The sequence below is a fragment of the Halictus rubicundus genome, chromosome 2, assembly GCF_050948215.1.
Source record: "Halictus rubicundus isolate RS-2024b chromosome 2, iyHalRubi1_principal, whole genome shotgun sequence".
In the NCBI taxonomy this organism is placed as follows: Eukaryota; Metazoa; Arthropoda; class Insecta; order Hymenoptera; family Halictidae; genus Halictus; species Halictus rubicundus.
This window is the reverse complement of record NC_135150.1, coordinates 10,566,402-10,590,500: the sequence shown is the minus strand read 5'-3', so window position 1 is coordinate 10,590,500 and position 24,099 is coordinate 10,566,402. Positions and strand designations below refer to the sequence as shown.

The 24,099-nt window shown below is 33.9% G+C and overlaps 3 protein-coding genes across 9 annotated transcripts; 1 reads left to right on the top strand and 2 right to left on the bottom strand.

Moving 5' to 3' along the window:
- Positions 1-952: 952 nt before the first annotated feature.
- Isha (Insulator su(Hw) mRNA adaptor) lies at positions 953-20,127 on the bottom strand. 6 transcript variants are annotated; one of them, XM_076805134.1, is made up of 19 exons: positions 19,988-20,127; positions 18,942-19,070; positions 18,573-18,864; positions 18,275-18,462; positions 17,916-18,191; positions 17,433-17,579; positions 17,085-17,335; positions 16,712-16,915; positions 16,505-16,638; positions 16,173-16,381; positions 15,907-16,084; positions 15,516-15,821; positions 15,211-15,438; positions 14,825-15,096; positions 14,432-14,683; positions 13,877-14,340; positions 13,317-13,597; positions 12,049-12,656; positions 953-1,087 (listed from the first exon to the last, which is right to left on the bottom strand). In XM_076805134.1, exons 1-18 carry the CDS (start codon positions 20,015-20,017, stop codon positions 12,055-12,057), a joined length of 4,443 nt encoding a protein of 1,480 aa, XP_076661249.1. In that variant the 5' UTR covers positions 20,018-20,127; the 3' UTR covers positions 953-1,087; positions 12,049-12,054. The 6 variants fall into 6 exon arrangements, with proteins under 6 accessions (XP_076661249.1, XP_076661251.1, XP_076661253.1 ...); XM_076805136.1 differs by lacking the exon at positions 953-1,087 and adding an exon at positions 5,759-9,460; XM_076805138.1 differs by lacking the exon at positions 953-1,087 and having other exon boundaries at positions 11,387-12,656; positions 17,085-17,146; positions 17,255-17,335.
- Positions 20,128-21,517: 1,390 nt separating this feature from the next.
- On the top strand, positions 21,518-23,058 carry LOC143365211 (proteasome assembly chaperone 2). 2 transcript variants are annotated; one of them, XM_076805168.1, is made up of 4 exons: positions 21,536-21,669; positions 21,848-21,954; positions 22,022-22,356; positions 22,433-23,058. In XM_076805168.1, the coding sequence occupies exons 3-4, from the start codon at positions 22,024-22,026 to the stop codon at positions 22,835-22,837; spliced, it is 738 nt and encodes a 245-aa protein (XP_076661283.1). In that variant the 5' UTR covers positions 21,536-21,669; positions 21,848-21,954; positions 22,022-22,023; the 3' UTR covers positions 22,838-23,058. The 2 variants fall into 2 exon arrangements, with proteins under 2 accessions (XP_076661284.1, XP_076661283.1); XM_076805169.1 differs by lacking the exon at positions 21,848-21,954 and having other exon boundaries at positions 21,518-21,669.
- Positions 22,996-23,917, bottom strand: Tapdelta (Translocon-associated protein delta). The gene is made up of 2 exons (XM_076805178.1): positions 23,524-23,917; positions 22,996-23,395 (listed from the first exon to the last, which is right to left on the bottom strand). Exons 1-2 carry the CDS (start codon positions 23,773-23,775, stop codon positions 23,135-23,137), a joined length of 513 nt encoding a protein of 170 aa, XP_076661293.1. The 5' UTR covers positions 23,776-23,917; the 3' UTR covers positions 22,996-23,134.
- Positions 23,918-24,099: the final 182 nt, after the last annotated feature.

Below are 24,099 nucleotides of genomic sequence, written 5' to 3'. Positions count from 1 at the left end.
CGAGTTGGGACTCGGGCAGCCCAATCCGAAGGCTCCAGGGATGGGGACACCGGGCGGGTCCCTCCGCCCGGGGTCTTACAGTGTAGGCTATGGGGGAGGCTAACCCCCTCCCCCGGGGTATGATGTTAGCTGGAAGGTGTACTGTTGAGTACTCGCGTGATCCAGGCACCTCCCCTTTAGCTTAGGTGGGCGTGGGTTTTTAGTGGGTAGCCTCTGGGGATTTTCCTCAAGGGTAGTCCCACATAACCCCGGCTTCCCCCAGGGAGCCGGGGCATGCGAAAAGCATTTTCCCACGAAAAAAAAGAGGGAGCTGGTTGTTCAAGGAAAGCTGAGGTAGCCCCTAGACGGCGGAAGCATAAATCCGCCCCTGCACTAATGGCAGTACGGGATAAATAGGCCCCGAACATTTCCATTTATCGATACGGGACAACGATGTAGTATAATGAACGTGTGGCTTCCCACCAGTGTCGCCAGACTGGGCAAATCGAGGGGAATACAGTTTCTTCTCTCTGAAATTACCGGATTAGTCACGTGCACGACAAGACGAAACGCGTCACGTGACCGCAGCAGAAGCGTGGCGAATAGCAAGGTAGAAGGAGAAATTAGAGTGAGGGAACAAGTCTTGATTTAGCGACACTGTTCCAGGGCAGCGACGGGCAGTTTCGCCACATCGAGACTTGTTCCCCCACTCTAATTTAAACTCTTAATTCTGCTGCGGCCCGGTCACGTGACGCGTGTCGTCTCTGTCGTGCATATTCCGGTACTGGCAAAGAGAGGGTAACTTTTTTCCCCTCAATTCGTACGCCTTCCCCTCATGTGGTGACAATGTCCTAGAATGTTTCAGAGGGAGGTTGTACATTACGACCGTCCTATTATTTACAAATATTATAATAAAGAAAATGTATAAAAAATAAATATTTGTGATGTAAATAAAAGTGTGAAGATTTAAATTTTCCTTATACGATTACCAAATTGTAGTATATATTCATATCTCAATTTTATTAAAATGCTCATGTTTACAATAAATACACAGAAATGAGGAAAAATCTCGCAATAGATCCGTGCATCGTTCCAAGACGTAAAGTGCCTGAAACAGATAAAAATACACATGTTTAGCTTTAGAGTTACGTGTTACCGGTAAAGGTTTGTTCAAATTCGTTTCTTTCGAATACCTCGACAGAAAATTTAAAGAACAAAAAGATATGAGGCTTTATAAGAAAGTAAATTTGATGTTATTTTTCACCGTTTAAAATGGTTTCTTCATTACACTGATTATCTAAACAAATATTTCTCTTAACAATTTGCGAATATTTATTTATCTTCAAGATATTACAATTGTTCTCCAAATAAACAGTATGCGAACTGTGAATGTTAGTTTGGATTTTTGAGGGCAAGGGAACTCAAAAACTAAATTTCAATGGCTCAATGATTAATTTTTTAAGAGTGTAATTAAAATTTAGCAGTGATTCTTTTTACTTATATAATCAATTCAAATACATAAAATGTGTTTGATACAATTTTTAGTTTTAATTGGTAAATGAATTTACCAATTTAAGACTGCCAAATGATGTTTTAGATAGTTATCATAAAAATTAGTTAAGCATCTACGCTTGAATAGTTTACAATGCGTTATACCGTACAAGTATTCATATTATTTACTGTAATTTTTTACAAAGACCACATGATATTTTTCATCTCTATTCTTAAAACGGCAATAAATTTTAACAGAAAATCGTTGCTATCTAACCGCGTGATATTATTATAATGATACGTAACTTTAATACGTTTGTAATGCATAAAGGTGGTAGACAATGGCCATAAAAAATATCGGCAATTATTTAACCGTCGGCAGTAATCCTTATTTTTTAGATATACTTCAATCATATAATGTTAAAATATTCGATGTTTCGATGCTAGATACAAGAATGCCTGATCATTCAACGTTACCATATATTTCGGTTGGGTTATATAAAATATTGCAGACTATTTCCTCAGAATTGTGTAGCGATAAATTTTTATATAGCAAATATAACACTATATTAGAACTAATCATTGTTTCTCTCATTGTTTAGTATAATACTTTTACAGGCATTTTTTCTGTTGTTTGCACAGTTAAGGAAATAAAACAATATTCACTTGAAGATTATCAAACGGGGCAAATGATATCAAAACTAACATACTGTGAATTCCAATCTACTTTATTCAATATTCAAAATGATGTACATTGATTTTTGAATAATGAAATAGGTTTTCAACATATAATTTCGAACATTTAATAAATATCGTTAAATGAGAACTGTTAATGATTATGTGAACAAAATGTATACATAATATATACTATATTTTACTCGATCATGTAAAATTAGTATTTTTTCAACTACACAAGCAAAAATTCAAATATATTTTCATTCAAAGTCATACTTATTTGAGAAATACAAACGAAAGTACCAATAAGCAAAATGTTATTCCACAGTGTTTTAACGTATTCATACAACGAATTATTTATCAGATGTTCGAATAGTTATACTGCATGTGCATCATTTTAAATATTTATATTTATCAGTGGCTTTTAATTCAATTGTTGGTCCGTTTGCCACCCCGCTTTACAACTCTGCTATTGTATATATTTCATTAACTATACAACACGCGAAAAACATACTTCAAGTGAACGATACTCGTTTTCAAACGGTTGAACCGATAACGTAAAAACTGTTTTTCTACACACACGATACGCTTCAACATACGATACGTTTATTACTTTCACCCTTTGAAAGTAATTCGACAATATTCTGTAAAATAGCCTTAAAATATACAAAGAAAACAAGACGAATGCTGATTCTATATTTAGTGATAGGTCCACGTTGTCTTTAAACACAAACACTTACTTATGGATAATATATTATTTATATAAAAATTGCGATGTTTGCACAATCAGGTCTTTGAATTTGTGCAAAATATTTTTAATTATTCGGATATTACTCTCTTCGAGAATGATTAAGTGATCGTTTTCTTGGATTTTATTTAATCTCTTTCACTAGTTCGTGGCTATATTGTGTTATCATGAAATCTTAGCAAACTAATCTCCTTCAGACTTCAACCGAAATAAATTTTCAAATCTTTGATTTTTGATAACTTCGTTTTATCTTTGATTTGATGACAACAATTTATGTTATACCCTCGACGTAGTAAAAGAATTGGAAGCATTAAGGCAAGCATACAAAATCAATAAATAAAAGATAACCGCTTCTTAATTCTTGGTAAGAATAGTATATAACTTCAAGCCGTTCGAATAAGTTGAAACCAGCGCGGTGTTCGAACGATATAAAGTTTGCAAACCTGTGATAGAATTCAAACGACTCCCAACACTCGAATGCGTATGAATTTATTAATATCTTAGTTTTCCTGCAGCCTCTAAAATCGCAGGCAATCAAAGTAACCACGAATAAATAAAAATGTCAATTGTATGTGCTTTTAATAGTGTTTGCATGAATCCGTTATATGCGAATTACTGAAATTTACTTGGTATATACAAGTTCAAACGCGAACGTGATTGTGGAGTTTCGCAATAATAATTAAATTATAATAATTTCAATTATACACAGTATACAGTGTGTCCCAAAAATGTTGTACTTTCTTGAAATGGGTGATTCCTGAGGTCATTTGAAGTAACTTTTTTCTTTGCGAATATGTTCTCCGCGGCTTCGTTAAGGAGTTATTATTGAAAAACACAGACAAATCAGAACTCGATTACAGCGACCCGCACTGAGCCTGGCTTTGGCATTGGCCGAGCCGGAATCCGTCCGCTGTAGCCGCGCTCTGATTGGTCTGTGTTTTTCGTTGATTACTCCTTAAGACAGCCGCGGAGAACATTCTCACAAACGAAAAAGTTTCTTCAAATGACCTCCAGAATCACCCCTGTCAAGGAAGTACAATATTTTTGGGACACTTTGTATAGTTTAGGCGATAATTACGTGGTTAAATTAAGAAGAGATACCTTATATGTATGATGATCAGACAGCAGATATCTTTATGTACTCTTCATAAAAATAACTAGATCAAATGGAAAACAAAAAATATTTAAAGAATTTGAAAATGCGGTTGTACCATTTTCATATGATTACAATGATTAAAAAAAGAAATAAATGTCTATGTAGCTTCTGTGCTGTACCAGTAGTGCAGACAATTTTTATTTTGCATAAACATCCGTAGTCTAATAATGATCGAATATTTTGTATAAAAATTATTTCATTAAATTGCGTTACCATTTCTTGTAGAACAGCATTATTGGAAAGTTTATAAACTTTGTCATTTAATCGAGTCGACTGAAGTGTCTGACTTTATATGTAGCTGCCGGTAACAAGCGATCGTGTTCGTAACACTTTCAAACAATGTCAATTTTCGACTTATTCACTTATTTTAATTGGATAAATATCGATAGTTTCGAAGTATAATAAAAAAATAAAAGTCTGAATTTTCATTCGTGCTTGATTAATTACGTGCTTAATTATTATCCGACGTTAGGTCTTACGGGATGCACGGAAGGAAGATTATTGATCAACTTTTTCGAAACCTAGGATGATCGAGAACAGACACGAGGATGTAGGTCTACTCGCAGCACTTTACACACGAAGAGAACGAGAGAGCAAGATACAGTTAGTGTCGATATTTTCGGAAAGCTTGAAAAGTTCGAAGCTTTTTCAAACCACTCCAGTCCATCAGAATTTGTGATCGTCGGGTGATAGTCGAGTTCACCCAAGGATTTCGGAAAAAATAAAGTCAAAGCAAAAGATACAACCTAAAGGAGACCGATAGAATTCAGTAGCGATGGGCTTCACGAGGGTCGAGCTTTTTGTGGACACATGAACCTCCAGCTTGATGATCCGACACTAAATACAGTAATGTCTCAGTCATTGGCGCGTTTTAGGTCTAACATTTGTCAGAACTGGCTAATCTCCTGCGGCGCGTTTTCTACCTCTAGAAATATACGGGGTGTCCCAAAAATGTTGTACTTCCTTGAAAGGGGCGATTCCCAAGGTCATTTGGAGTAACTTTTTCCTTTGCGAAAATGTTCTCCGCGGCTTTGTTAAGGTGTTATTAACGAAAATCACTGGTAAATTAGAGCGCAGTTACAGCCGACGGCTTCCGGCTCAGCTAATGTCAACGTTAATGTCCGCTGTAGCCTAGCTCTGATTGGTCTATGTTTTTCGTTGATAACATTTTCGCATAGAAAAAAGTTACTTCAAATGACCTCAGAAATTACCCCTCTCAAGGAAGTACAACATTTTTGGGCACCGTGTAGTCATGTTCGGATATATGGTCACGGTCCCGATCGTGCTTCCGACAATTAGTGCAAATAAAGAAATTTGTTGACTTATAAACATTGTTATTCAATGTTTAATTACTTAAAATTGGATGCCTTATAAATGCTGTCAAATTAAATTTAAAATACAAATTTTCAAATAAAGAGGAATAAAAGAACAATTCAAATAAAAAAAATCTTATTCAGAATTTTATCATTCTAAAACATTATACCAAGCCGAAAGCACTTTCCCCTCTATATTAGGGACACCCTGATCCTAATATGGAGGGATCGCAGAGTATTGGTAATTTAACAATACATAAGAAACTAATGGAAAGATTCATGGAAATACATCACGGTACTATCTAATACACAATTTAAAAGCAATAAATGCAAAATTGTCTTGTATTTATGTAGAATCTATGATTAATTAAAAAATAATAGACAGCATATTCGACAACTTTCCTCTATCTACTACCAGGAAGGTACAGATGTACCTCTAGTAGGTGTTCAAACGGATGTCCCTCACTTTGAATATGGTGAGTGCATATGGAAAATTATTTCGGTAATATCTCAACGGTTAGATTTAGAACATATGAAGGTCAACACATTTTTACGCAGAATTTGATATTCATCGATTTGCGATACAAAAGGCAGGTCGTTCCATTTAAAGTAATCAAGGTGACCTTAAAATCTTCAAAATACCATCATCCACATAAAATATGTTTTGCATCATAACATTTCCCTCTCTATGCCATGCAACTTTTGTATATATCCTTTTTTCATATTATTATGAATTGTGGAAATATTTAAGGTGGTCAAAATTATTGGACCACCCTGTATGGAGACATTACTGTGCATATTACTGTTCGCTGCTCATAATTCGATTGGTTAACATTATCATTTTAGCCAATAACAAAATTGTGTGCGCCTAACAGTCAATCAGTGTCGCATTCTTTCCAGGTGAGATATTTTTAGCCGTGTAGAGCAGGCATGTCCAGCTGGTAGCACGGTGGGTTCAGTTCTTCAATTAGAGCTATCTTTTTCTGTTTCTGCCTCTCGTATGGAGTTGGCGATCGTATCCTTATGCCTTATGCCTCATCGGATAAATTTTCCACACTACGCGTATCATCACCATTCAGGAGATAGACGTTAGCAGCTAACAATTAACATTTAGCTATAGCTCATATGTTTTCTTCCGTGGACATGCCTGCTCTAACGTCATTTACCCCGACATAATGCCTGCTAGGATAATTCAGGACGCTCTCGTAAGCGAACATATTAAACTGACATCGACGGTCTTAACGAAATTTTGCGAACAATGTAAAAATATTTGATACATATTTTTGTTACCGGTTATGAAAGATTAAATACGAATATAATTAAACAAACAGAAAAGTTGACGATATTTTGAATAATTATGACATGATACATCCTAATATTTGATCACAGAATGCACAAAATCGACAGTGACTATAAAAATGGCGATTCATGACATGACCAAGATGTAGACTATGATCATTATGCATTATTACATTACTCTTCCTTTAGTTATTGCTAAATAGTTCTGGTCGATAGAAAATACGAATAAATCGAATTTGTGATTTTTGCATTATAAGAAATGTTATTATAGTTGAATTTTATTCGCATTTTTCGTAAGTTGGACTTTTCCAGCGAGTACGTATGTACTTTCAAACAATTTCAGACAGTAAACATCTGTTTATGATATTGGTTACATTAATATTCGCGGTGTTACAGTAAGCTATTATTGAAAATATAATACAAAGAAAATAAATAGAAATACAATATTTCCTAGGTCGAACATACTTTAACAGAATACGAGAAGAGTAGTGTAAATAATGATCATAGCTCATATGCGTTGTGCATTTTAACATTCGATGATTGAATATTTAATTTTTGTAAATATTTTTATTAATATTCAATATCAATTTTATAATACAATTTCTAGAAAACGTCAAATCATAATCAATTTTTTTGCAATTATAATGCAAAAATAAGAATTTCGATATATCCGTACTTCGTATTTGAATATGTGTTTCTCACGCACAAATATTCAGAAGTATGGATCAACATTCGAGTGAAAAAATTAACACAAAAGTGCTATTTTTTAGTATATTTAAAAAGAAAAACAGAGATATCTGAACTCGTTGTATGTAGCTGAATTGTTTACTAAAAAGTACATTTAACTTTGCCATTTAAACAGTCACTCTAGTCCTACTAGTTTAACGTATACGGTCATATATGGTTCTCACCCTCAACCTTTGGGGGCTGTTTTTACCTCCTTAATATGAACGATAGCTGATGCCAGAAATATATGTCGAACATTATTGTAAGAACTACTTTCTTCCAAAATTTCATTAATATCTGGCGATGTCAGTTCGATATAGTTCTTTGTTAAGGCAAAGTGCAGTTATTATCCATGCCAACTCGAGAAGTTGAACTCAGGATGCTTCAGCCTCTCATAGCATTCGACATCTTTATAGGTTCAAATATTGTAAATTGTATCGTGCTTGCAAGCTTTCTCACGTAGGTGTTGGATTCTTTTTGCTCGTGAACCTATCGCTATATATATTCAACATTTTTTGAAAATTCTGTAACGCACTACACAAATCATCCTATATGTATATGCGACAATCTTAATTCCGGTATTGACCACGAACTTCTGCGCATGAGCGTATCAAGTTTTACCAGCGATCAAATCGACGCCAATAACAGGCTATAAAATACACACACGTCACTCAATTCGAAAAAACGGATTTGAAAATAAACAATGAAACAATAATAATCACATTGGAATTAATTTGATATTTAATTCAATGACAATTAGGACAAGTATATTGATTAGATAAAAGAATAAAAAGGATAACTGATTTGCAATCTATGACATATAGATTGATAAAAAATGATTTTCGGTGGTTTTTCAATTTGTCGATCCTGTTATTGTTCGTCACTTGTATATAAATTAGTAAACGAAACATCACATAAACAACAGATTGTTTATGTAAATGAATTAATAGTGCGTCTTTCTACTTATTTTTGCTCGTTAAACTATTTCCTTAAAATTGAAAAAAAATGGAACTCTTTTTTTCTTAAACTCTGTTCCGGAGTGGTGCACGGGCTCTTTATACTACTTCCTGTTATGTTTTTCTAACTTCTTTTGTTGTATCTTCAAAGGAAATGTATAATATTTGGTAAAAAAATATTATTGCATTCTGGACGAACTTCTGCTGAGACAAATCTGTTGCCATAAGAAACTTCGATTTTTCAGCCAAATTTCATAATCGTTTGAAAATCATTACTCTGAGAAATTAAGTTACAAGTAGTAGCGATAATTAAACCAGATTCAAATTTTTAAAAGATCTATCAAAAACTTTATTAATTATACTAGCGGAACTAACCATTAATTACACATAATCGATTAACGGAATAAAACCTTTTTTTCTTGTACTCGACAATTGATTTTTACTCATTAAAAAATAATTATCCTATGTGCAATCATCGCTTCTACTGTCAATTATTGCACAATAATTACGAATAAAATGTACAAATTGTTATTATTTCATATAACAATTCGTAATATTAAACTCTATACGTTAAATGTATAGGGAATACTAATATTGTTACTGCTTAAAATCGAATTAATTTTCCAATTAGCAAGACAAATTCAATTAGGAACAAATCTAAGTCAACTAAATTTAGTTAAAATCTAATGATTCACTGAAGCACGGTTGATGAAGTGAACAGTTAAAAAATTAGAAATTATATTATTTCAGACGATTTGTCTCGTTATGATGTGCAAATCGTTTGTACAACACCAACTAACAACATGAACGATAATAATAATAGTAGTAATAATAATAATAATAATAATAATAATAATAATAATAATAATAATAATAGTAATAACAACAACGAATCAATGCATTTCAGGATGGTTTCGTTGTAGTTCGTCCAGAAAGAAATATAGCATTCAGTATATAAATATAATGAGTTATAAACACAACAGTACCTTGCACTTGTCACTCTGTTTGAGCGCAAGCGACCTGGTGGCTGGTGTTCCATCGTCGTGTGGCGACAGAGAGAGAGACTCACGCATGTGAACACACGAGTACGAGTACTGAACAAGTATCCAAAGCTGCTCTGAAAAGATTTCATTCCATTCCGAATATCGTTCACAACGTATCTTTTTTTTCTTTCTTGATAATGAACACCTCCGTGTCTCTTAATTGAACGTGTAAATCGGACTACACAGTTTGCACCAATAAAATGTTGATCTCAATATAACTCGATATTCGGAGGAAAAATTTTCCAGATAAAAAATGCATAGTTAGAACACAAATAAAATCCGATGATAATGTTCAAAATTAAATTCAAATTAAATTTCGAATATACAGAAAGTATAGGATGAAGTATACACCACTGCACCAGAACTCTACTACTGCGCTTGAAGAATAGAAATTTTATTTTGCGCTTTTTTTGCACTTTAAGAATAATATTAATGCACACCCTCTAACTGCGATAAACATTACGAATAAATATTCCAATTCGGCCTTGATTTCATTATGAAACAACAAATTACGCGTAAAGATATTATTATGCAAATAACATAATTAAGAACAATTTCGTAACATTATAAGGTCCACTACACCTCCTTATTTGAACTACGCAACTTTTTTCTGGAACCTTTTTCCCTATTCAGTCAAGAATTTTCGTTTTAATACAAACAAAAGTAAGTAAAACTAAACAAAATAAATTAAATTTGTTATCTATGAGCAGTGTTAGTGAATAATTCAAATTTTCCTACGAAGACTCCCAGACAAAGTTATTTAAACAGAATTTCAAAATGTCTTTTATGATTGGGTGCATTTCAGTTAATTATTTAATCTGAAGTATCCAATGCCAGGAGTTCTCTTAAAAGTAAAAAAAAGAACGTAATACAATTCCGGGAGCCAAGCGGAATGAAAGGCTATGATTCTGCTTATGAAAAAAGATGTTATATAGAAAATATTTATTTTTCGTTCGTTTGATTGAGCTACGCCGAACAAGGGCGCTCTATATACTCTCGCTCACTATTTCACTTTCTCTCGCTCCTTCTCTCTCTCTCTCTCTCTCAATCATACCCTCTCTTAACCATTTTCTCTCTCTCACTCATTCATTCTCTTCCATTCTTTGTAGTTTACATTCAATCTCATACATACATATATATATATATTTATATATATATAATTACACATATTTATATATATACATATATATTTATATATACATATATATATATATATATAATCTCTCTCTCTATCTATTTAAATATTTGCGGTGGTAGAATCTTGATTATCCGAATTAGCGCTCACATATTTTATTTCTGACTGTCTCTGTTGATCGAACGTTCAATTCTGATAAATGTAACATTATTCTTGATAAAGTTCAAATCACTTGTAAATGTGTAATTAATTATTAGTAAAACATATTTTAAGATGCAGTTAAAAATTAAATTTAATATATACTATTAAATCCACATATATACACATATGTAAAATCTCCATTATAGGACTTGTATTGAATGTGGAGTTCAATCAACAAAAATGTCCATATGAAAATACTAGAAGTTTGTAAGATATACGGTTAATCAAGATCCTACTTTTAAGATTCATCTATCTATACAGTAGGTACGGTTTGAATGTGTACAATCAATTATTTCTTTGGCCATACAAAATGAAAAAAGATATTTATGTACAAGTTATATCATCTTGGAGAGAAAAGTTGAAAATGAATTTGATTTATTTCTCCATTGATGTTTACTAGATTTCAAGGTTACCTACTCTCTTTCCAAATGAAACTACATATGTTTATATATTGTGCGTTCCGAGATGAATTCAACGAGCTAAAAATTAGTTTAATAAAAATAAATAGTTGCATTTAGAAATTTATAGGCAAATTTGAGATCTTTGCAAGTATTGACTTGTAAGTATTTCAGTCCGCCATTACTTTTTCTCATTTGACACAAAGGAAATTCCGTGTAAACTATAATGTAACATGAATAGCTGAAGAAATGATTGAATTTACGCGTTCAAACATGAAGCACTGTATAATTGTTTACTACGAAAATACAAAAGTATTTACAATTTAATAAATAAGTCGCCACTTGGTGTGTCCACGGTTCATAGGTCCTGTGTTTCCAAATCACAGCACCTCACACGTGCAGCCGATTAAAAAATTGATTTCTTTGAAATTGGAAACGCTGACTTATTGGGAAAATTTGCTTTTCATCAAGCATTGAAATTCTTCCTACTACCTTCATTTTACACGCCATATAATGATATAAAATTCAATTTTAATACAACATTTTTTTGTTCATTTAATTTGTAATACTATGACTCTTAAAATTATTAATTTTAAGTGAGGTTTAGGTCTCCTCAATTACTTTTGCTATAATCCCTTCCATCCCTTCACTTTTTATAGAAGTATCTTCATCATCATTTCATGGCCAATATATGAAATTAACATATATATGTATATGTATATATATGTATACACACACACACATATATACATATGATTAATTTGACAATAATACCATTAATCAAATATAATGATTAGTCTAATATCTAGCGTTTCATTTTCCAAAGAAGTTATTTCGTTCCGACCTAATTCGGCTCAATATAATGAGTCCCCCTTCACACCACTCCACAGAGTAAGAAAAAATCTTAAAGAGAAAAATCGCTCTTTACTTTGGTCTAAGAATCCCTGCGGTCCTCTTCCTCCTTCTTCGTTTCAATGCCTTCTTCTTGTTTTGTCTCAACTGTTGTTTGTTCCAAATCCTCCTTCTTTTCACTAGGGATCACTTCCATTTTTTCAGTTTTTTGTTCTTCAGGTTTCACAATAGCTTCCTCTTCCTTGGCAGGTTCTTCTTTCACATCAACAGTAACGGAAGATGGTTCCTGTTCCTTGGAATCCTCCGTTTCTTCACCGGATGGACTCACGTTGGCCCACCTAGACTTGCGTCCCCTGTTGTTCCGACTGTCCCTTTCCATGTTTTGGTTATTTGGATGTTTACCACCTTTTTTGTCTCTTTGCGAGTGGTTTTCAGAGTCAGAAGGCCATGAGCCAGGAGGATGTTCTTGATTCCTCCATGGAGCAGCAGACTCTGGAGGAAGAATGGATGGAGGACCCATAGGTCCAAATGGTGGTCTCACATGGGGGCGAATGTCATCGAAAGGAGGTCTGAAAAAAGCATCTGGCTCACGGGGATCGAACGGTGGACCACGTGGACCAAAAGGTCTCATACCAGGGCGAAGAGGACGAGGTCCTAGCCCTCTCGGATGGAACATTAAAGGTCCTAGAAAAAGAAACGTTCAGTCACATTTTATTTATCTTTCCTTTGCTTAAATTATGTATTTCATAAAATGAAACTTCTAAATGATCGTAATATTGAACAGTTACGTTTCTCTTTTGAACATTTTGATTATTACTAGACTGTGGGTTTTGTATTTATGACGAAAATGGATGGATGAAATATAAACTTGCAAAGACATTAGAAGAATTGAATGACATTGTTAAATTATTCTTGACTTATTAAAATTATTAAAAGAGGAAATGTATTTTTATTTAACTTCTATTTCGTACAATTTGCGTGGATAATTTTTATTTTTCATAAAGATCCGCAGTCTAATTGTTACTTACGAAATAAATTTTACATTTTAATACTCCAAAAACATTATATCTTCAAAAACAACTTTATAGACAAAAAAACTTGATGTCTTTCAGAAACGCTAATTGACCAATATGTAAAAATAAATAATTATTGCATAAAGTTACTATGTAATATTACGTCGATAAAACGATGATTAAATGTGAATTAAAAAGTGAATATAATAATTCAACGTCATCAGAATATGAAATTGCTATTACATTATAAAAATTAAGAAATCATTATAATATATAAGTTTTAAAAGTAACATAATATATTTTACTTAGCGAATACAAAGAGCATTCTTACCAGGACCACGAGCACCTAAAGGAGCTGGACGAGGTCCAAACCCATCAGGATGCCCAGGTCTAGGCCCTCTGGGTCCCATAATAGGTGGCATTCCAAACATGGGTTCAATTCCAAAAAATTCTCGTCTTCTGGGTTCAAAATCACCGCGATCGAGATGTCCTCTTGGATCAAAACCGTCCTGAAGCCGTGGATCGAATCCATCTCGCCTAATTTCATAGTCAAATCGATCCCGATCGTCGAGCGGTCTTCTTCCTCGCACTTCAGACCTGTCAAATTCCTCCCTTTGAAGGACAAGAATAATCATTGATTAATTTAGTTTAAATTATTTATATGTATATGAATATTTGATGTTAAATAAACGTCAATTATTCGTCGCAAATTTTTGAAACACATATTTCATGTACTATAGTATGCACAATCGACTACATAAAGTATTCAATGCAAAGTGAAAAGTTTAAATTATAAAATAGTTTCATAATGTCTTTCTTTAAAAAAAAAAAATGATACGTTAAAGTACTGATAATGGTAACGCTCTCATATGTTCATAACTGTGAATTCACCTCTGTTCTCTGGGTGGTCCCAGTCGTCCAAATTCTTCTATTCTTTGCTGGCCATGTATTCTATTATCGAATTCCTCTTGGAACATACCACCCTGTATCCTCGGGGCGTCCATAAATTCTTCATGCATTTGTGATCCTCTGGGCCCCCGTCCAAAATTCTGTCGGTCCCTTTGTTGTTGAAAATCTCTTGGATCTTGAGGATTCCGAAAATCTGGCTGTCGAGCAGGGAAATCACTTCTTTCCTGAGGTAAACCGAATTTCGGTAAATCCATTAATGATGAAAGCGGTTCCCCGCGTGCTGTTCGTGTGTCATCGAAGCTCCTATCCGATCTATCTCGATCCTGCCGGTTCCGAGGAAGTATTCGGTCGACTCGATCTTCTAGAGGAAGAGTACCGTCAGCCAGTTGACGCAGACGATCAGCTAAGCTCGGTTTAGCGTCCTTTTTCGGAGTCGAATCATTTTCCTGAAATCAAACATTTTGTTAATGGAAATGTATCTGATTTTTACTATTATCACTATTCCAACATAATATTCTAGATTAAAAGAATTAGTACTTGAAGGCTTTGATTTTGTGGATTGCCTTCGCGATTTTCTCTGTTCTCCCTTTCTCTTCTGTCGTCCCTATCTCTGTCTCTGATATCTCTCCTACGGTCACGTCCCCGATCTCTTCCTCTACCCCTTTCCCTTCCACGATCCATTCTGGAATCATTGTTGTCTCTATCTCTATGAGATAAATGTGTTTCTCTATCTCTTCTATCTCTGTTTTCTCGTTCCCTGTCCCTTTCTTTGTAATCCCGATGCTGTTGCTAAATTTAAATTAGATTTATATAATTTATTATAATACATTTTCATTCAAAATATGAAAGCTGTCTGGAATTATAATAAATATGTCAGTCCACTTTTAAATACATAAGAAGCCATACATAGTTCATTAGTAAAACGCTTACCTCTGATTGTTGGTCACCGTCTGATCTGTCATCGTTTTGTGATAACTGATCGGTTAAGTTGCCCTTATTCTTAGCCCCATTTGAACTTTGAGGCATCGCGTCTTCCATTTCTACATCCATATCATCCGCAGAATGTTGTTGTTGAGGTAGTTGCATTTGTAAAGGAGCAGAAGGCCCTACACCGTAAGGCTGACGTAACATTGGCAGATTTGGCATTCCCGTTTCCGTAGTTGGTGGCGGAACTCCAATTGGAGGAACATTATGTGGCATACCTGGAAATATTACGAAATTTTTATTTTTATTTTACGACTCCCTTTGTTTTATTTTATTGTTTCTGATATTATAATACTACGAGATAAGATTGATTTCAATTGAACCATACGCACCAGTAGAGTTGGGTTTATCAGAAGGTGCGGCAGGTGCTGGCAGAGGTATTTGCGTCAATAAACCAACTCCTACACCGGCTCCAAACGGTGAATTAACTTGTGGTGTAAGCATAGTTTGCATCATTCCTGGCGGCCCTAACAAACTTTGCATATTTGGTGGCGGTACACCTATCGGAACGTTCGGCATCAGACTATGCGCCATTGGTAATCCCATTGGCCCGAGCATACCTAACCAATAAGAATAACAATTTAACATTTCAATCCACCCGGAAAAATAAAATACGATATAAAAAAATATTAATTACGAGGGACTCCAGGCATTGTGAAAGCAGGTGGCATCATTTGTAGCTGGGTATTTGGTGGTGGCAGAAGTGCAGCTGATGTAGGAGGTCTAATCGGAGGTGGTTGACTTGTATCGATCACTTGCTGTTGTTGACCTTGCTGTTGACTCTGTTGAGACTGTTGTTGCTGAGTGGTAGTTGCAGGTTGCATTACATTCACAATACCATCAGCTAAACTTGGCATCGCAGCAGCTGCAACCAAAGCTTGTTGCTGTAATTGCAATTGCTGCTGAAGTATGTCTGCATTTGTTCCGGAATGCTTTAGTTTACCTGTGAATCGTATTAAATAACAGTTACAGAACGTAATTAAATTTATAAAACAATATATATTATAAAAATAAATAACTTTATTTACCTTTCAAATTAGGCGGTAGAGTATCCTCATCAATCATTCCACCTTCCTCAAGTAATTCTAAATCCTGATCAGTAACATTAATTAGCTTATTCCAAGGAATATAACTAACTCCCAATTCAACTTCCCAATAATCTTTCCATTCTTTTCCCTTTACACCTTTCCCGGGTGCCCAGGCTAACTAAAACGAATAGAAATTTCTATTACTCTAAAAGTACATTTTCTTACACAGTTTCAACATGAAATTCGTTATGTGTTGTACAACTTACAGTGATTGCTTTTCCCTGCATTTTGTGATTTTTAAGCTTAGTAAGAGCTCTATATGCATCCTGTCTTCTATTCATACATATAAAAGCACAACCTCTGGGTGAAATTAAATCTATGCTGACAATATCACCAAATTCTCCAAAAGTGTCTGAAAGCTCTTCTTGATGCACCAGTTTTGATAAATGTCCTACCCAAAGCGTTGTACTGCAAACTGTAAGAAATTTTAAGCTATGAATTCAAGAATACTATATTCAATGTTGGCTTCAATAGAAGTATAATTCGTTATTCTTTTAATCACGAATATAATCAATAAATATAATAATATGAAAACTACCGCTTAATTTATCTCTCACAATTGGTGGCAGGCCTCGTTTACGCCTTTCTCTTTCTTTTTCTCGCTCTTCCTCAGTCATTTTTTCTCGACTATCATCACGTTTTCTGTCACGTCCTCTATCCCTCGAGCGAGACCTGCAACGTAACATTTCATAACAAAGTAAAAAATAAGTGTAAATTTCTTAATGAAATTGAATATTACAATTACCTCCTTCTTCTAGACCTGCTTCTGGATCGGGATTTTCTATCTCTGTCTCGATCTCGATCTCTATCCCTGTCTCTATCTCTGTCCCTATGTCGTGGTGATCTAGATCGACTGTGATGCCTATATCGATCAGGTGATCTACTTTGTGATCTTGCACTATCACAATTTACAATTTCTACGCTGCTACTATCTCGTCTTGCACCATTTCTGTAATTAAAAGTTATTAACAATTAATTTTTATATTCGATTGAATTACACGATCAAATTATGAAAACAATTAAAAATAAAATGAACTTCACGAACTGCAGAACTTGCAATTAAGTTTGTATCAAAATTACTTTAATTTTAAATCAAAGCGTAAAGTTAAACATATTACCCTGAATAATCTTGTGTGTCTTGTCGTTCATCGAGAAGCGGACTTTTTTGATTCTGATGGCCCTGTTGATTAATTTGCCTAATATTTGACAAAGGTTGAGAGGCATACGGTAGAGCCGGTGGATAACCAGGTGGCGGTTGACTCATATCTTGTATGACTCCGCTACTTACATTTGATGTGTATGTGTTTTGTTGATTTGGTTTTAGGACGTCCGACGGTTTTAATTCGCATTCCGACGCAAATGGTAGATTCTAAAGAAATAATCAAATTTATTTAATATAAGTGTAATATTAATTAAGCAAATATGTATGTATACAATATAAAATGTTATCTTTCATATTAACTTACAGGAACGGTTTGAGCTAGGTGTTTATCAAACTCTTCCTCCTGCTGCTTCATTTGTTGCAGTTTTCTCATCTTTTCTTCCATTTCATGTTGTGATGAAGAAGCATTTCCTTGCATTGTTTGTTGCAACGTCTGAAGCTGTCTCAAAACCTATTACATATTAGACAATTAATTTATTTGATTATAATCGCAAATAAAAAATGTTTTCCCTACACAGTTCTATCTCAAGAAAAGACACCAATGTTTGCTTCGAGAATAGGAAATTTTTATTCCCTCTACTTCTGTTGAAATCACTCTTTTAATACGCTTAGTGCCAGAACGAGAGAGTATGTCATATTCTATCCTTTTTCAACAAAAGGTATCGCTGCTCGGCCGACAACTTTATGGGACCTATAAACTCTCGGTTCTCTGCCGTTTCTCCAGACAAAACTGTAATATTTTCTATAATATGTAAAACTTATTGTTTAGAGTTCTTTGAATATATACCTCTGGATTTGTTAGGAGAAATCCAAGACTTTCTAAACTATTTCCTGTAGGAACGTTGTGTTGGCCAGCATTTGATGCTGTCGTTGCCACTGGTGAATTGGCAACGACAACGTCATCATCTTCTTCTTCGCCATAATCAAAATCTAGCAGCTTTTTATCAAATTTCACGGAAGTTTTTTGTTCGTTTGATGCTTCTTGTTTCTTCAACAGTAATTGTTGTAAATGTTGCAGTTGATCAAGGAAAGAAGCATCCATTTGACCTGCGTTTGACTGGCCCTAAAAAGAATTGAAATCAATGATTTAGTAAAATGAAATAATAAAGTTTAATGAACGAATATTGAAAGAAAAAGCTTACATACCAAGAGTTTATTAGCATTAACTATATTTGCTGTTTCCATTTTCGTTTGTGCAAGCCAAACAGGATCAATAGTCTTTGCAGAAGAGAACAGCTTCTGATCTTTTACTGCATTCTTTGCAGTTAAGGGGGGTGTTTTAACAGCAGTACCCGTATTGCTTGTATTATTTGTCGAAGAAGTATTCAATGTGCCTGTAAAATCGTAACAGGAAATTCAGTTTTATTTAAAGTCTTATTGAACATAAATTTTCGTTCTTCTGATATTATTATACCAGTTCTCTGTAGAAGTAAAATTCTTTTACCATTTGCATTAACTGCTTGCTCTTTGTGGATTGGATGATTTGGGTCCGCAAGGTCAAATAAAGGCTGTATAACCTCAGATGGGAAAACTGCATTCTTCTGCCAAAGATTTAAAACTCTAATCACCTTACTCTTGTCTTCTTGAGGACATTTCAGAAGATTCAAGAAGGTGGTTTGCATATTCTTAGCAAAACGTGGAGCAAAAACATCTTTCTCTACTCCAAATTGATGTCTAGACTGACGTACAATTGAATCTATAACGTACAGTCCAGGCACTTTGTACTCTGGCTTACACTGTAACATATAAATAAACTGTTAAATGATTTCTATATGCATAAAAAACTAATAATATAAATATTTAAATAATATACTTTTTGAATGAATTTCTCAACACTTTGCACAACATGCTTATAGAATTTGATTGCCTTTATTGCGCCCCTAGTTAAAGAGTTCATCTTAGCCTTAGAAATTGGTGGTTTGACATCGTAAAGAGCTGAAAGCTGAAACATTAACTTTTTATTATTAACCTCTTATCCTACAATTTAGGCCCTGACAGCGCGTGCCATAATCAACAGCAAGGTCAATCACGCATTCAGCTATTTAGCTGTTTGACTGTGCACTAGAACTTGTGCCAATCGCATAAGCTTTACAGTATTATTATGAAAATTAAACCACGGACTTAATTTATATTGTTTATGTTTGGCCCAAATTTCCTACCAGGAATCTCACTCGACATTGTAGGTTAAGGGGTTAAAATTAATTTGCGATTCCATTCACTCAAATCGTAAACGTCAACTTATAAACAGAAAATTGAAAAGAATGACAAAGTAAATAATTTCTTAAAACTATGAATTATGTAATTTAGTTTTTATACATTGAAATATAATAGCATATATAAACAATAATATTATTAATATAAGCCACACTAACTATATAAGTTTTTACTACCCCTTATACTCTTCATTCTTGTCCCTCCCCCCTGTTATCACCTTCCTTTAAACACACAGATACTAACATATTTGTTTCTTTCCACCATATTAGCAACAATATAAATCTCGATTAATAATAATATCTATCGCATAATATATCACAAAAACACTCTAAATCACAATAAAGGTTCTCGTTCACTGCTCTCCCTCTTGCCTGTGTATAGAGATAGTTTCTCCCCCTCTCTTGCATAGGGACTAGAAACCAAAGCATTCGTCGAGCACAGAATCACTCGAATCCTAATATCACGATCACTAAAGAACGTTGAGAGGAGCATTTCCTACAGGAGTATATCTCACATACGTGTTGCTTACGACTCCCAAATGGAAAGATCGTAAAGGAAAACGAGAAGAGGAGAAACGAGAGAAAAAAGGAGAAAGAGGGAGAGTCGGCGGGCCAGAAGAAGAATCGAGGGTAAGAGTGAGCTCACCTCCGCGTTAAATGCCTTAACCGCCTCCATTTCGATGAAGGTGCGAAGCACCAAGGATCTGCTATGATTCACAGGAATCCGTGATTCTCGGAACGTTCAATGTTTTCGCGATAAATCGCATGTCTTTGCTCAGGGCGCACTGTCTAGCTGGGCCATGCCACTCAAGATGGCGACGCTATTTCCCGAAAGGCATCGCGGGGCGGTGATGCGTGACGTCACATGCCGCCGCGGTGCGCAATCGGTAACAAGTTATGCTTCAATACCGATTGTCCTTCACCAATTAAAATCTAGCAAGATCAATGAATCTTTAACTAAATTTCAGATCATTAGTAAATATAATATATCTAGGAATTAATAATATTTCATAATAAGTTTATTATAAAATAAGAAGAGTATTCACTCCAATTTAGAATAGTAATAATAACTGATTTAGTTTTACGAAAATTGATTAACGTTACGAGTGACAACTCCCATGATTTAATTTCATTATATTACAAGTTAGAATTAAATTTCCTCCATCAACATTTTGTTGACAAATTAATTTTTTATTAAAATTCATAAAATTGGCAGGGAACTGAAAATTACAAAGCAGAAGTGCCAACTTTAATTTAACTAGTTAAACTTGGTTAAACCAAAGAGTAGGGATACAACAAGAGGTGACACTCTGGGCGGTACGTAGACCATACATGGTATAAGAGGCGGTACCTTTCGTTCTACTGTCCTTTAGGCACACAGGAAATTTAAATCAACTGGATTTAATATTCTTATTTCGTGTCAATATCTAAATGTAATATTTATTAATATTAATTTTTTATGTATTTACATCAATTTTACAAGTTTGAAAAGGTGAAAAAGAAATGACAAGTGTAGAAAATATATCTTATAAATATCATAATACATGTTATGACAGATAAATTACAAACAAATATGTTACAAATAAATTATTGTAGCTTACATTGAAAACATATTACAATATAACAATATATTTATAATTTTAGCCTCTTAAGACATAGAATAGGACTTGGGAAGAATTTTCTTATCCATTCAAACTGTTATACTATACAAATATTGAACTATTATTTTTTACAATTAAATCTGTTTATAACTAATAATATAAATATACAGGGTGTCCCAAAAATTTTATACTTCCTTAAAAGGGGTGATTCCTGAGTTCATTTGAAGTAACTTTTTCCTTCGCGAAAATGCTGTGCACAGCTTTGTTAAATGCTTATTAACAAAAAACACGGAAACATGAAAAACGAGCGCGACTATAGTGGACGAATTCCGGCCCGACGAGAGGTCCCACTGACAATCAACGTGGCATTGACATTGGTCAAGCTGGGATCTGTCCACTGTAGCCGCGCTCTGATTGGTCCGTGGTTTTCGTTAATAACTCCTTAATTAAGCCGCGCAGAAAATTTTCGAAAAAGAAGGAGTTACTTGAAATCACCTCATGAACCTGCCCTTTCAAGGAAGTACAACATTTTTAAAACACCTTGTACTATAAAATATAAATATTTTTAGCGCCGTTCAACGAGCATTGACGAAGTTTATCGATCCTTACCGAATGGACCTTTAAATTGGTTATATTATTTCGTTTCTCTCTAAAAGTGTTTTTCTTTCGGAGTGTCGCCTCTTGTTGTGTCCCTACTCTTTGCCTCAGTGTAGTTACTAAAAATTTCGTAAGTTTCAATACACATATGAATTTCTATTACGTTCATATACATATTAAATAGCTATAGAGATTTTATTTTTCGATGGTAGTGTAGATACTTCAATTTACATACAATTGAAGTGCAGAATTCAAGCGTATAACCAAAACTATATGTAAACCAATATTTAATAAACATTTTGTTTCAGTGACTTGCAATTTTCAAATTCGTATACTTATTTGCAACAAAGTTTTTACTGAAACGTTTATTTCGTTTAAATATTGTTTTAAAATAGCATATACTTTTACGTCATAGGTTTGTATAAATCAACTTGATACATATAATAAATAATATAGGCATTTATTTTCTACTTATTATACAGAAATGATAAAAATACCAGAAGAAATTGATCTTGAAGATTACACCTTAATACTTCCCTCTGTGGCAGTTGGAAATGTTGGACAATTATCTATTGATCTATTGATCTCAAGTTTAAATCTACAGAAAATTGGATCAATGTGGAGTTCATTGTTCCTTCCAATTATCGGTCATGATCCATACAACAAACAGTGTAATTCTCTGTGTACTGCTGCTGATTTTTATCTAGGAGCTACATGTAAAATAATTCTTCTACAATTAAGATCTCCCTATGTTGGGAATTCAACTGATTTTTATGAAGAACTAGTACAATTTATTCAACTAAAGAAATTTAGCAAGGTATGCAGTATTTCAATAGACACCTAATGTTATACTTCCTTATATTTTTTACACTAAGAAATAATTTCTTTTATAGATAATCATTTTAACTAGTAGTTATGATTACGAACAATCAGACAGGTCAGATTCAAGGTTGAGGTATCTTTCTTCAGATAATTCATTATTAAATAATATTGAATCACTTCACTGGAAGGAGCATGTAAGGAATACCTTAGTAGAGTCTGCAGAAAACAATTACATTCCCGGGGGAGGATTTGCAAATGGACTTTACAATTACCTCAAATCATCAGATGTTCCTTGTACCGTTCTCTTTTGCTATTGTTCTGAAGGAGACAACGTTTCTGATGCACTGATGTTAGTGAAAGGTTTGGATCAATGGTTAAATATATTAGAAACTAATTCTGATATTGGTATTAATGTTATATATCCACCATCTTGGGAATATCTTTTCGGTAATCCACCTGCACCAGAAATATTTTAACTTTCTCATCTAACCATTGCCTATAAATTAATAAAGTTCCAATTGTATCAAACTTTACTATAATTTATATTCTATTGAACTAAAATCTTTTTGGAGAGCAGTTAATTAAAACTTTAGGGTTCAATTAATATATTAAATAAAATACATCAAATAAAACATTATTATATTATAAAAGTGTATTTAAAAGGATATTTAACTGACAATAAATCATAATAATGTAACTACATTACTACATTAATAATTCCTTAGATTTAATTTTTATAATAATTTATTTTAAGAATTATATCGTGAAAGTATTTAGGCTAACAGCTTGAACTTAGCTGAAAAGGCAGAATAAGTGACTAAGGCTGCTAATAAAGCAGCAAGGAGTTCTGAATTAACCCATGGTCCCAAGTAAACTCCTGGATTATTGAGTACTACAACGACTAAAGGTTTCACAGTGCTTGGGTCTTCCCCATTTCTGATAGCTTTGCGTATAGCTGCATATCTTTCTTCATCATATAAGTTTATTCTATAATCACCAGAACGTGCTTTTTTCACATCTTCTGTCCAAGAAACCTATAAAAATTAATATTATCCTATTATGATTGAGTCAACAAAAACTTTGTGTATACATTATTTATATTTATGTGAGACCTTCAATTTAATCAGTTCAGTTAACATAAGTTTTCAAATGTAGTTCATACCTGATACTTATTATCGGAGCTTAACCTAGCAGCCGGTAATGATTTTCCTTCAACTTCTGCATATAACGTAATACCTTTCACGCCATTGCTACATTTAAGCACAAATTGTGTCGTAAATGCAACGTTTGTTAAAATTGTAGCATCTTCTGTGACATATGCAGATGCAACAACTTCGGGTTTTTGGCAGGTTTCACAAGAAACTCTGGAAATTGCACAAACTAATAAAGTACAAATAGCTATGTATCGATTCATTTTGATTGTAGGTATCACTTTTAATTGATAAATTGTCTACTGCACTTGAAAATGAATTATATTGTCAATTCTGAATCTGTGAAATACTACGACCGGTAGCTTAAATCATGTTAGGTTAAGTAATGATCACAACCACAATTGATTCGTGGCAGCCTTCCTGTAAACGCATAGGTTGCGTGGTTACACGTGGTAAATAGTTGGAAACAATGGTACCAACATTTTACTCCTCCTTCACTTGTTGCGTGACAACGCGAACTTGGTTATGATAACGCTACTATACCATATGTTCGATTCATAACGATGGGGGGGAAATTTGAATATAAA